The sequence below is a fragment of the Ctenopharyngodon idella genome, chromosome 8 (assembly GCF_019924925.1).
Source record: "Ctenopharyngodon idella isolate HZGC_01 chromosome 8, HZGC01, whole genome shotgun sequence".
Lineage (NCBI taxonomy): Eukaryota > Metazoa > Chordata > Actinopteri > Cypriniformes > Xenocyprididae > Ctenopharyngodon > Ctenopharyngodon idella.
In genome coordinates this window covers 18,777,160-18,790,930 of record NC_067227.1, presented here as the reverse complement: position 1 = coordinate 18,790,930, position 13,771 = coordinate 18,777,160, and the positions used below count along the sequence as shown (strand labels likewise).

Here is a 13,771-nt window from a genome sequence, read left to right as displayed (position 1 = left end):
CATGCATTGTGGTGCTCACGTGAACAGCGTCGGCCAATACTGAGCCGGTGTTCGGACGTAAACATGGAAGCCTGCACTGCGTCAACTGCGTAGGAGACCGACAGGGAAGAGGAAAAATTGTTGAATAAAGTAATTATTTTTGTTTTTGCGCACAAAAAGTATTCTTGTCACTTCATAACATTAAGGCTGAACCACTGCAGTCACGTTGACTATTTTAACGATGTCTTTACTACTTCTCTGGACCTTGAATGTGATAATTTCGTTGCTTTCTATGGGAGATAAAAAACCTCTCGGATTTGTGTTTCTAAGATGAACGAAGGTCTTGCAGGTTTGGAACAACATGAGGGCGAGTAATTAATGACAAATTTCATTTTTGGGTAAACTAACCCTTTAAAGCATTAAATGTTAATGTCAACTCAAATCAACCTTTTATGTCCGTTTATGTGTTTGGTAAGAAGATGTGTAGCCTAATGTGTGAGTCAGACTGTCTTTATTGCAAAATAATCACAGACAGGTTGATAATTAGGTTTCTGACAAGGAGACTGAGTGTTCCTGGAAGCTGCTTTTCTTCTCACAACATAATTTAAACTCAAATTAATATTTGTTTGTTTGTTTGTGTATTTATTCATTTAGTAAGCAAGTAGCCGTGTAATAAGCGGAATAATTGTGAAAACTCTTTGAGAGTAATAAGAGCCTAAAAAAGACCTTGGCCTTTGCTTCATGTCTCATAGCCTATTTGCCCTTGTGCAAATTGTTGTTTTATGGAATAATTGCTGGTCCACTTGAAAATAAAGGTCAATTAGGATGAGATGGGGGAAATAAGAGTGGGATGGGGGAGTCAGAAGGGTCTTAAACTCATTCAACCCCCTAACTGCACCTGAATTGAACATGTAGGACACAGTCAGACATGTAACTTGAACATGCAAGTTTATGCGATGGGAAATATAACACCTAATTTGAGTACAACATACGGGAATGAGCCACCCAGCACGCGCTTTCTGATCTTTAATTCCTTTCTCCTTAGTTTGACATTTTTGTTCGGAACCTCAGGAAACGTGCTTGTTTTCTGCGCTGTTCTTAAAAGCAAAAGTTTGCAGACATCCAACAACGCGCTGCTGTTGAATTTATCCGCCGTGGCTCTTCTCAGGTGTTCTTTAGATTCACCGGTGTTTTTAGTGTCTTTAATCGTAGGAGACTCGGTTGGGCTCTTCCCGTGTTGCCTTCAGCAGTTCACTTTCTCTCTGTGCAGCGGTGTGCAGTTTCTGACGCTCGTGCTCATAAGCGTGGAGAGATTCTTGACCATCGCCTTTCCCTTCAAGAAGAGAAACGAGAAAATAGGAATATGGATTTTGTTTATCTGGGTTTGTGGGCTTTTTATCGCAGTTCTGTCGCTGACAATGTGTGATAATTCCTGCTACGTGACGTGCCAGCATTTACAAAGATCACCAGGGTCACGCGCGGACCCCTTTACTGTGTACGTGCTGCTTCCTGTCTGGGGTTTGTCTCTGATACTGATAATCATTCACTATTTCCTCATCTTTTCTGTTGTGAGACAGCATACCAACAAAATAACTGACACAGGTGTGCAGTTTAAACCTTACTTTGGAAGACACCTCCCTGGATGGGACCGTGTGGCCCCTTCAGCAACCGCGCGCCATCAAAAACCTGACAGCTCCTCGGGGAATCAGCACGCGGCACCACGCATATCTGGCGCGGTGTGTATTCTGACACCAGCGGCCCGAGAGCTGGGCAAGAAGAGGTTGGAGGGCCGCGTGGCGAAGAGGTTCGGCTACGTTATCATCACGGCCACTGTGTTCTGGGCTCCACTCTTTATTATCCTCGCGCTGAACATGTGTGAGGACTGCAGACAGAATCAAGTATGAATTCATTTATCTGATATTAGATTAGAGAGAGCACTGAAAACTTTGAGAACACGGTTTGTTTATTTAGAAAATGAATAAAATGTTTAAGATAACGGACAGCCAAGTTCAGTTGTCCACATTTGCATTTTGTTTTTTAATTTAAGTTTTGACTAAAATTGTTAAGCTGATAATATAGGCTAGCCTAAATTACATTAAGAAAATGGATTCAGTTAGAAAAATGCAGACTTTTTCTCATTTTGGATGTATATATTTTTTTAAAAATTTAACTGACAAAAATCATTTTGTTCAGAAATTACAGATAATTTTTTGTGTTTGTGTTTTGTAGCGCTGGTTGCTGCGCGAGCTGCGCACGTGTGCGCTGGTTGTGACATGTGTCCCTGCAACAGTGGAGCCGCTCATTTACACGCTGCTTCACAGACAGCTGCGTTCACAAATCCACAAATTACTCCCGAACACACTCATGAATAACATCCTACTGATCGACCGGAGCAATTAAAGCGATAGGAAACTTTCCTAAACGCTCGATGGTAAAGTAGGCCTGCATTTTTTTTTTTTTTAAATCGTGATGCGGGTGATTCATTTATATTAGGCTATTTCACTAGCCTATTTAACGCCAGAGGTCATTAGTTGATATAGATTCATGTGAGAAGTGTCATGATGAAACTAACATATTTACATTTTAATGTTTATGTAAGATTTTATATCAACATTTAGTGAAGATAAATGAAATTATGTCACACGTGTGCCCTTAAAGGTATAGTTCACCCAAAAATAACATGTCTGTCATCATTTACTTGTCTTTCGTCGTTCCAAACCTGAATGACTTTCTAATCTTCTGTGGAGCATATGAAGATATTTTAAGAAATATATCAGTGTTTTTAATTTTTTCATCCATAGAATGAAAATCAGTGGTTATCAAAACTGTTTGGTTACGAACATTATTCAAAATATGAAAGCCAAACAGGTTTGAAAATTAATGATTGAATTAACATTTTGGGAGAACTGTCCCTTTAAGGTATCTGATTTACAAGGCTTGATAACTTTAAAAACACGATCATGTAAATCAAATATTTCATTAATCTGCTATGAATCTATAAAGCATACTGTAAACTGCATTGTAAAATGTTAGTCAGTATATTAGGTAAATATAAATACATTTAGACAGTAATTTAGGATTTCACAAGTCCACTGATTTACCTACCCATAATGTATGTCCAGGATAGAAGGTAATTTTATTGTTACAATTGTTTTTTTTTTTCTACTGAAATAAACAAAAATGCACCTAGATTACTCATGTCACCAGAGCTGCATGTGGCTAATGTGACGAAAAGAGACAATTGGAATTGTGGCAGTATTGTGTTTTAAATGATGGATGATATTTTCATACAGAATGATTTATTGTGAGAAGCAAATTATATGTTTGAGGTGCTCAGATAAATTTTAAGACGGTTTAAGACGGAGTCTGAAAGACCCAGCTGGATTTCTTTTTCAGCTGCAGCTTGTTTCTGCATCCCGTCTGACTTATTAGTCATGATGTCATATCTATACTTTATTTCAGCTCCAAAATATTGTTATGAGTTTATGTGATTTCATCATTAAGCTGCTGTCAGATCACGGTTCGGCATTGTCAGAGGAACTGAATAAACAGCAGATGGATTTGTGGCAGATACAATTCATTTATCAGGCGTTTCACAACTGTGACACAAGACAAGATCATAAATAATATTTAACATCTGACAGTGAACAGGAATCTGCTGAATAGAACAACATGACTATCTCAAAAAAACCGAAGCAAAGAGAGTAAAAGAGTTAAACAAGCACAGACACACAGAGGAAGAAAGAAGACCCTCGAACGGTATGTAGATGCGCACATACAGATCTCCACTTGGTAATATATTCAAAACAACCAGTTCTGTCATCTGAATGGACTGCACAAATGAATGATTACAAAGCTGTTAGGATTCTAGATTCACTGCTATTACATTGATGGTTTTGTAGTGTCCCCTGCTGGGCTGGATATAAAGACAAAGCAAGACAAAGCAAAAGAAAGTAACTCGAACACATTACTGCTCGCCATTGACCACAGGTGATCCAATACTCAACATTTATTATCTTAAAATTTAGAATATATTGGCCACACTTTCCCTTCTGATTAATTAAACATTAGATCATTTCTATATTTCCCATCTATTATGTACACTTATGAAAGTCAATAAATCACAAACATCATTTGGGACCATAAAAAGAGAATCATTAGAGGTTTGTTATGGATCGTATGTACAACAAACAGGATAGCCATCGTATGAACACATGGGCCATCAAAGAACATTTTGGTAAGATTTTCATAAGAATGGTGTGGGCCGGATACCCTGATTTTCCTAAATATCACAATGTGCTTTTCCCTGTAATACTGATGTCATGTCCAACAACTCTTTTCACGTTTATGTAACTGGACATCCACTTCGGCTTTAAAGTTCAAGTATAGGTTTTTATCTGTTATGCAATTATTGAATCAGATTTTTTTTTCTTTCTGGAAAATATGGCTTATTCTATCTAAAAGGGGCTTAAACCAAGATTAAAGGGATAGTTCACCCAAAAATGAAAATTCTGTTATCATTTACTCCCCCCTCAAGTTGTTCCAAACCTGTATAAATGTCTTTGTTCTGCTGTACACAAAGGAAGATATTTGGAAGAATGTTTGTAACCAAGCAGATCTCGCCCTCCCATTGACTGCCATAGTAGGGAAGATGGAAGTGAAATGAGGGGCGTGATCTGCTTGGTTACAAACATTCTTCTAAATAACCCTAATCCTTTTTAAAAAAATGTTTTCCTACTATGGTAGTCAATGGGGGGCGAGATCTGCTTGATCTGATAGAAGGTAATTTTATTGTTCCACCGAAATAAACAAAAATGCACCGAAATGACACCAGAGCTGCATGTGGCTAACGTGATGAAAAGAGACAATTGGAATTGTGGCAAGTCAAGACTTTTTTAAAACATGTTTTCCTACTATGGTAGTCAAAGGGGGGCGAGATCTGCTTGGTTACAAACATACAACAAAGAAATTTATAAAGGTTTCAACTTGAGGGTGAGTAAATGATGACAGAATTTTCATTTTTGGGTGAACTATCCCTTTAAATGTGTTTTTTATGAGGTCTAGTGTGTTTCATTGCACTGAACACTAAAACTCAGTGGCCCTGGAGCAATAACGTCCTGAGGGGAGGGGGTCACTTTCTATGTATGCTGGTGTAAGAGGCACAAGTGAGTGGGGTTTTAAGAGGATAGGTGGGGTTTAGAGTCCTGGGATGGGGATTATGGTACAAAAGGCAGAGCTCAGGGGGACATGTGGTTGATTGCTGGCAGTTTTGAGAATAGGATTGGGAATAGTAAACGACACAGACGAAACGGTCTTTCCACTACATGACAACAAATTTGAACTATCTCATTGGCAGTGCCATTCTCCTGAACATGGCTGACAAAAAAAAAAAAGACGACAAAAAATGAGGGAGTTTAGAGGGAGAGAAAAGAGGTGGAAAATATCTCTAATTGGTTTGTACGATTGACCGTTTCTCCTCTAACAGCAACGTGTGACTCAAAATCTAGAGTTAACGAAAACATTCACTGTTAATGAAAAACACAAACATCAAAAGTTTCCTACCCATGTAGTTTTACGCAAACTAGACACATTTTTAAATACCCATTGAGCGATAATGACAATAACACTTAGATTAGAACAACTACAGGAAGCAGGCCAGCAGTGGACAGAGGAAAGGGGCGGGGCAGACATAAAAGGGCGGGGCGGACAAAAAGGGGCGGGGTAGGCAGCTGCTCTGGTTTCGCCAAACAATGGCTAAATATTACAAAATATTCTATCAACAATATTCACAGTTAAACCAAGGCTTGATACACATTGTAATCACAAAATCTCAGCGACGCCTTGTGCTTGTAGTCACAGAGTTTTAAAAACACTTTCATGATTCTTTCTCTCTTTTTTTTGGTTCTATATTACATAGTAATGCTTGATAGGTCACAACTAACGTTACAAAGTCGGCTCAATGTTTTGGACTCAGGGAGAGACAGTGGCTTAAAGAAGAAGGGAACTCTCTTCCCCCTGAGAGGCACGAACTGTGTGAGAGGCTGAAATTTTGAGGGACGATTCAGTAATTCACACACGCACACATACACGCGGGGCAGAAACATTCAAGTTAGACCTAACTCTGACCAAATATTCCAAAAATAAAAACTTAGCATGGTCTAAGAAACACTGTCGCCCTCATATAGTCTCCCTCAGACTCTAAAGTAGATTTTCTCTTATCCTTTAGGAATTACTCTAGATCAAAACAACATAATTTGGATAAAGAAAGCCGAGGCTTTAAGAGGCTGTCTGCGATGTTGGAACAGATAATAAACAAACAAGATTCTCGGATGAAAACAAAACTCGACCTCTTGCCTCCATCTCTAGTCAAAATATTAATCTTTCCGACGATTTAAAAAAACAGTATGACCCAACAGAAAACTAGGAGGAAAAAGAAGGAGAAATGTTTTATGCACAGTGACACTGCAGTGACACCCTCATCTTTATCAGTCCTGATGGAGAGTGATTGAATACTCATGGCCGTCCTTCCTCTCTCATTTACACAGACGCATCAATGTTGTTCTTTTATTTCTTTTAGAGAGTCTGAGTCAGTGCACTTCTTCTCCCACTAGGGGGCAGGCTACTCATCAGTTTCTCTTCCTGAGTTCTGTTTTCTCCTACAGCGCAGAGATTTTCACCACATCAGAGCCAGGGTTCAGAAGAGGCGGAGCGTCTGGGTTTGGAGGGGGTGGAGCGTCGGGACTGCCTCGAGAGTTGTTTGAGGGAGGGGTTGGGATACTGATGATTGCCGTGGTAACCAGTCCACTGCTCTTGCAGTTCAGACTCCCTGATTCATCCGACATCAGATTGAGACTGGAACGACTGAGACAGAGAGAAAGAGGTCTTAGAACTCTTTTCACACACTAACTTGTTTATTTAATTACTCTACTAAGGCTAATTTCATAAATAGCATTTCATACATCCTAAACACAAAAATGAATACAATTATTTTTTTGCGTTATTTGAAAGAAATTAGAGCTTGCTTGGAAATGACACACAAAATATGCTGTTCACATGTGATATTTACCTTTTAAACCTTCACATTCTGTTGAGACTGACTGTAGGCCTACTTTTTATGTTTGGGGTCCCATGAGACCCTAATAATACTAAAGGGGTCCTTGATTATGATTTCAGTTTTTAACTTTAGTTAGTGTGTAATGTTGCTGTTTGAGCATAAACAACATCTGCAAAGTTACAAGTTCAAAGAAAAGGGAGATTACATTTTTAAGGACTACAACAAATGGCTAGGGACTACAATGAGCTTCTTCCAGGGTTGGTGACATCACAAACCCCAAAATTTACATAAACCCTGCCCCCGGGAACACACAACAAAGGGCGAGGCCATGTTGGGCTGCTTTAGAGAAGAGGAAGAGTTGTTGTAGTAGAGTGTTGTTACCATGCCGTCAATTTACGCCGGACTGCTTCACAAACGAGGGTCAATTCAACGCTAGATTTACACAAAAGATTAGCATGATGGCACATGCTAGTCGATGAGTTGAATCAACTCCACAGCAACTACATAAATTTATTCACTAACTATTCAGAAACATCCAGATGCATTCTAAAAGTTGTAACTTCTTCCTGAGTCTCTCCATTAGTTTCCGACTCCGGTTTAAACGTAAAGCAGGGTTCACACTGTGCGATTTTGGCCACGATTTGACAAATTTTGAGAATCCTAAAAGATTCCTATAATCCTAGGTTAAAATCTGTAGTCTTTGATCGTTAGTTTGACATGCTCACTGACAGCCGATTAATGACCGTTGCGATCAAATTTTACCTCCGACGAAATTCTGGCAGCGTCGGAAGATTTGGCGCACAGTCCTGCAGTGTGACTTCTCCTACGACAAATGTCAAATTGTCTTCGTTTTTCAAGACACGCCGTGATCAAAATTAACGCTAGAGTCTTTGTTAGCCACCATTTCAGTCCCGCGTGTAATGCAGCTCACAGTCACCGAATGTGTGTGGGTTGATGATGTAAAACTCCGGACAAGTTTTCATGCGTGCGTCTGTTTTTAACGCGTCTTGACTGTTGTACAGTCTGACATATAGAACAGCTGAGATCCCACAGTGTGACATGAGGATAATGTTCGTACAGTCTGACAAGCAACAATCCTAAAGAACTATTATAAATTGCACAGTGTGCACCCGGCTTAAGGCTGAACACCGTTACTGACAATCGTCATTTTGGCCGCGTGAGATTCTCCAGCTTTGTTGTTGTTGAGCAACCGTAGTGTGAGCTCTTAAAGCTCTGCACTCTTCTGGAAAGGGGGGCGTGAGCAGCAGCTCATTTGCATTTAAAGAGACACACAAAAACGGCATGTTTTTGCTCACACCCAAATAGGGGCAAATTTAACAAGCTATAATAAATGATCTGTGGGGTATTTTGAGCTGAAACTTCACAGACACATTCTGGGGACACCAGAGACTTACATTACATCTTGTAAAAAGGGGCATTATAGGTCACCTTTAAAATGGTTTATATTTACTTTTATTTGTTTAAATTGTCATAAATTTTACATTTAGCAATTCATATTTTTATGATAAATTTGCATACTTGTGACGGTAAACAATCAAATCTAAAGAATTTAAAAAGTATGTTAGTCACCATGAAATCAATTTTTTTTTTTTTTTATGGAATATTGCAGTATTTATTATAAATGATTTATCCATGCACATCTTTTTTTTAACTCAAGTATCCTCATAATCTTTAATCAAAATAACTTCCCCTCACTCATGCAATGACATCTCCTCTCCTCTCTCAAGTTTACTGGCGTGAGGGCAGGACAACCTGTCACTCACTTGAGATCACAGCAATAGCAAACATCCAATCAATTCCCCATGGACAAAATCAACTCCTCAAACGAGAGAAGCTTGGATATAGCTACATCGCACTAGAAAAGACTATCACAACTTCTGTTTCATGCCGACTTTTTATAACAGCTGTCATGTGACCTTCATATCATATAAAAATAAAAATCAACTCTTACGACATGTGGGTGTCTTTATGAGGAAGGAGTGCTAACCTGGTGTTGAGTGGTTGCTGTTCCCCACAATGGATGTGTAAGGCGCTAAGCTCCTGTAGGTTGTGCGTGTGTGAGTGTGTGTGTGTGGCATTGAGAGCCTGGATGTTCTTCTTGGTTCTCCGAGAGCAGCAGGTGCCCGTGATGCCCTCTTCACTGGAGAGAGATGGACTCTGCGATGGGAAGTTCTGCAGTGCTGTCTGCAGGTACCCCTGTTCATACAGACGCTCGTCCACAAACTCATGATTCTGTTCACAAACACAAAAATTATTTCCCTGAGTCCTTTTTCTTGTAATGTGCATTTTAATATCTGCATATTATAGAGAATATAAAACAGCATTAAGTGCATTTTGACTTCTGTAATGTGAGCAAAACAATTAAATCAATTCGTTTTTATGTTAGCCTATAGGCTACATTGCATAGGACATGTTTGGTGAGGGTTGAAACTATATTATTAGTTAATATAATTTTTCCTTTCCTCGTCTTGATTACGTCACTGTTAAGAAAGGTCATTATTGCAGTGGCAAAGTTAGGCTACATTTTGATGAAAAATATTTTTTATTTTTATTTTACCAAACTCAACATGATAATGGGTGGCGTCTGGAGAAGCATCGCGGATGTCATGGAAATGCAAGGTATGTGCTTTACGCTGTGCAGTTTTTTGTGTGCGAGAGAGCAGCTAGCAAACTGAGTAAATTGTTCTGATTGGCTGTGTTATGTTTTTTTTGCGTCATTTCCCAGTTTTGCATTCATTGGAAGCTTGTTGCCTCGCGCAGATAAATCGTGCATAAGACAGGGCAGGTTCATTAACAATTGACAATGGGGTATATTTTGCATTGACTGAGCAATTGAATGCTTTTAATTAGTCACTGAAGAAACTATGCTTTTCGAAACTGAATCAATTAACCCAATTTCTTTGCAAAATGATTCAATGTTTTGAAGCGCTCGAAACATCACAATATGTCGCCAACTGCTGGTAAAAACGGCCCAAACGTATAATTACACCCTTTACAAAGGGTGCAAATGTTTTCATGAAAGTGTAAACTATTAAATGTAATCTACAAGTAATTAAATTTCATTAAATGTAAAGGTTCTTATGTAAATGTAAAGGTGTCATTAGGCTGGGCTTGGCCAATTAGAAACAATTAACTTTCTTACTTTTTAACTTATCCTTGTTGTATTATACATGCATAAGTATGAAAATTCATTAAAGTAATTGAAATTAAATCTACACTATAAAACATACCGAGATCAAACCCGTTCATGGGTTCACCAAATCAAAAATGGAAACAATAGAAGCCACTGAATAATAATAAAAAAAAGTTAATTGCGACTTTTTATGTCAGAATTCTGACTTGTTTTCCACGCAATTGTGAGTTGATTTCTCACAGTTCTGGCTTTTTTTTCTTGCAATTTGCGAGTTTATATCTCACAATTCTGAGTTTATATCTAAATATATCTCAGAGAAAAAAAAGTTGAAATTAAAAATAAAAACGGTACTTGCGACTTTTTATCTGACAATAAAAATTCGCAAGTACCATTTTTATTTTTAATCCATGGTGGAAACACCCTTCGGTCGGAACTTTCAAACGTTCAAAACAGTATGACGAAGCCTTGTTTGCTGAAATCACATGACATGGTGAGTTTGATACACACTTCTGAACTGTGGTTTTGATACAAAAGATTTGTAACGCTTAATGAAGCAGTGTTTCAAAATGCCCATCACTACTTCTAACTGACCGTAGTCTTCTCTAGGCAGTGCAGAAGATGGTGATGTTGACTCTCCAGCAGAGATGTGGTCTTTTTCAGTTGCTGGTCCTCCTCTAAGGATCCCTGCAGAAACACACACAGACATAGATTTTTAAGGAATCATCAGATATCATGCATGAATAATGAAGTGGTGAGAGGGACAGAGTGTGTGTTGTTTGGCTCAGTACCTGTGGTGAAAGTTTCATCTTGTAATAGGGGAGCTGCTGTTGTGTAAGAGTGCGAGGGAGAGACATGGAGAGTGGTTTACTGCTTTTGGAAGGAACTTCATCCATAACAGAGCAGCACAATATATCATCCATAACTTTAAATAAACAAAGCCTGAGAGAAAGGAAGGACGAGGGGCCTCAGAGGATTGGGCGAATCAGAGTGATTCCACTTTCCTGTTTCACAAATCCATTGGTACAGTTACTAAAACTCCACATATCTGTCTCTTTTATCGTAGCACTTTTTCCTGCTCGCACACTGGGCCCTCCGGCTGAACGCACATACACTGCTCCACATTTTCGCCATTTCCACAACGTCTTAACACAATGCGAGCACCAAAATAACATGAGTGAGTCAGTCAGTGATGTGTAGGAGGAGAGAAAGACAGAAGGAAAAAGAAAGATATTGATAGAAATGAAGAGAGAGCAAAATTAGGTGTTTTACAGTAAAAAACCCTGAGTACTCTTATTCTGAGCAGACTGCATGTTTGCCTGTAAACTGTGTGGTATTTATGAGCTATTCAGACAGGCTAACCTAGAACCAGCTTTTCCAATTGATGCAAATCAGACCATTCTTGGGTGAATTGCATTAAGAAACCTCAAATTAACCCTAAAATCAAAGGACTGCTTATTATAAGAATACTTTGCATACAGAAAATGAAACCTGTTTTTAGGACCATCACAAATTTTTCCATTTTGACATTTTCATGACAGTTAAGCACATTTTTCATGGTTTTCAGTGTTCTTGTGATTCACCCTTCAAGGCCTTTTTTTTTGGAGAGGGAAAAAATCCAGATGTTTATTTTAACCCTCCTTTTTTCTGTTGCTATTGACTTTACCATTTTTAGGCCAGTTATAGGCCCTGTTTACACCTGGTATTAAGACGTGTTTAAGTCGATTGGATCATAAGTAGACAAGGGAGACGATTACCCATTTACACTTGTTGTTTTAATCCATTTTGTCCACTTTCGACCACTTCTGTCCTGATTTCTTTGTGGGGAGAAGCTATGTGTGGGTAAATGTATGCGGTTAGAAATCAGGAATGGTGAGAGAACACTGCATTAAAAGCAATCTGGTCGAATGCATTTACGACTACCTCTGAAAGTGGTTGAAAGTGGACAAGCTCAAAACGTTTACACCTGTATTTAGCGTCGTCCACTTGTGATCGTATTGACAAAAACGCTTCTTAATACCAGGTGTAAACAGGGCCCTAGAGACCACAATGATGTACAACCCGAATTCCGGAAATGTTGGGACGTTTTTTAAATTTAAATAAAATGAAAACTAAAAGACTTTCAAATCACATGAGCCAATATTTTATTCACAACAGAACATAGATAAAATAACAAATGTAATTTTATGCACAAAATGAGTTCATTTTAAATTTGATGCCTTCTACAGGTCTCAAAATAGTTGGGGTGGGGGCATGTGTACCATGGTGTAGCATCTCCTCTTCTTTTCAAAACAGTTTTAAAACGTCTGGGCATCGAGGTAATGAGTTTCTGGAGTTTTGGTGTTGGAATTTGGTCCCATTCTTGCCTGATATAGGTTTCCAGCTGCTGAAGAGTTCGTGGTCATCTTTCATTTAATGATGCAGCAAATGTTCTCTATAGGTGAAAGATCTGGACTGCAGGCAGGCCAATTCAGCACCCGAACTCTTCTACGACAAAGCCATACTGTTGTAATAGCTGCAGTATGTGGTTTTGCATTGTCCTGCTGAAATACACAAGGCCTTCCCTGAAATAGACGTCATCTGGAGGGGAGCATATGTTGCTCTAAAACCTTTATATACCTTTCAGCATTCATAGTGCCTTCCAAAACATGCAAGCTGCCCATATTGCACCCCCATACCATCAGAGATGCTGGCTTTTGAACTGAACGTTGATGACATGCTGGAAGGTCTCCCTCCTCTTTAGCCCGGAGGACACGGCGTCCGTCATTTCCAACAAGAATGTCAAATTTGGACTTCTCTGATCATAGAACACTTTTCCACTTTCAAACAGTCCATTTTAAATGAGCCTTGGCCCACAGGACATGATGGCGCTTCTGGACCATGTTCACATATGGCTTCCTTTTTGCACGATAGAGCTTTAGTTGGCATCTGCAGATGGCACGGCGGATTGTGTTTACTGACAGTGGTTTCTGGAAGTATTCCTGGGCCCATTTAGTAATGTCATTGACACAATGAGGGCCCGAAGACCACGGGCATCCAATAAAGGTCTTCGGCCTTGTCCCTTACGCACAGAGATTTCTCCAGTTTCTCTGAATCTTTTGATGATGTTATGCACTGTAAATGATGAGATTTGCAAAGCCTTTGCAATTTGACAATGAGGAACATTGTTTTTAAAGTATTCCACAATCTTTTTACGCACTCTTTCACAGCTCTGCCCATCTTTACTTCTGAGAGACTCTACTTCTCTAAGACATCCCTTTTATAGCTAATCATGTTACAGACCTGATATCAATTAACTTAATTAGTTGCTTTTCAAAATTTCTTACTTTTTCAGCCATATGTTGCTTCTGTGCCAACTTTTTTGAGACCGGTAGCAGGCATCAAATTTGAAATGAGCTCATTTAGTGGATATAAATGTAAAATTTTTCAGTTTAAACATTTGTTATGTTATCTATGTTCTATTGTGAATAAAATATTGGCTCATGTGATTTGAAAGTCTTTTAGTTTTCATTTTATTCAAATTTAAAAAACGTCCCAACATTTCTGGAATTTGGGTTGTACGTAAAAACTGTAATTTTGAAAATAAT

General features: G+C 38.8%; 2 protein-coding genes across 4 annotated transcripts in view; one reads left to right on the top strand and one right to left on the bottom strand.

The window, feature by feature from the left end:
- The first annotated feature begins 782 nt into the window (after positions 1 to 782).
- On the top strand, positions 783 to 3,170 carry LOC127517917 (melanopsin-B-like). The gene is made up of 2 exons (XM_051904126.1): positions 783 to 1,877; positions 2,209 to 3,170. Exons 1-2 carry the CDS (start codon positions 921 to 923, stop codon positions 2,377 to 2,379), a joined length of 1,128 nt encoding a protein of 375 aa, XP_051760086.1. The 5' UTR covers positions 783 to 920; the 3' UTR covers positions 2,380 to 3,170.
- A 369-nt stretch (positions 3,171 to 3,539) lies between these two features.
- kcnd3 (potassium voltage-gated channel, Shal-related subfamily, member 3) overlaps positions 3,540 to 13,771 on the bottom strand; it is a 115,233-nt gene continuing 105,001 nt past the window's right edge. The window contains exons 5-8 of one of the 3 annotated variants that reach the window (XM_051904123.1): positions 10,976 to 11,008; positions 10,779 to 10,871; positions 9,042 to 9,286; positions 3,540 to 6,840 (exon numbers count right to left, since the gene is read on the bottom strand). In XM_051904123.1, the coding sequence (XP_051760083.1) occupies positions 6,636 to 6,840; positions 9,042 to 9,286; positions 10,779 to 10,871; positions 10,976 to 11,008 (576 nt within the window). In that variant the 3' untranslated portion in view covers positions 3,540 to 6,635. Of the gene's footprint in view, positions 6,841 to 9,041; positions 9,287 to 10,778; positions 10,872 to 10,975; positions 11,012 to 13,771 lie in introns of all 3 variants that reach the window. The other 2 variants (XM_051904122.1, XM_051904125.1) reach the window with 2 other exon arrangements.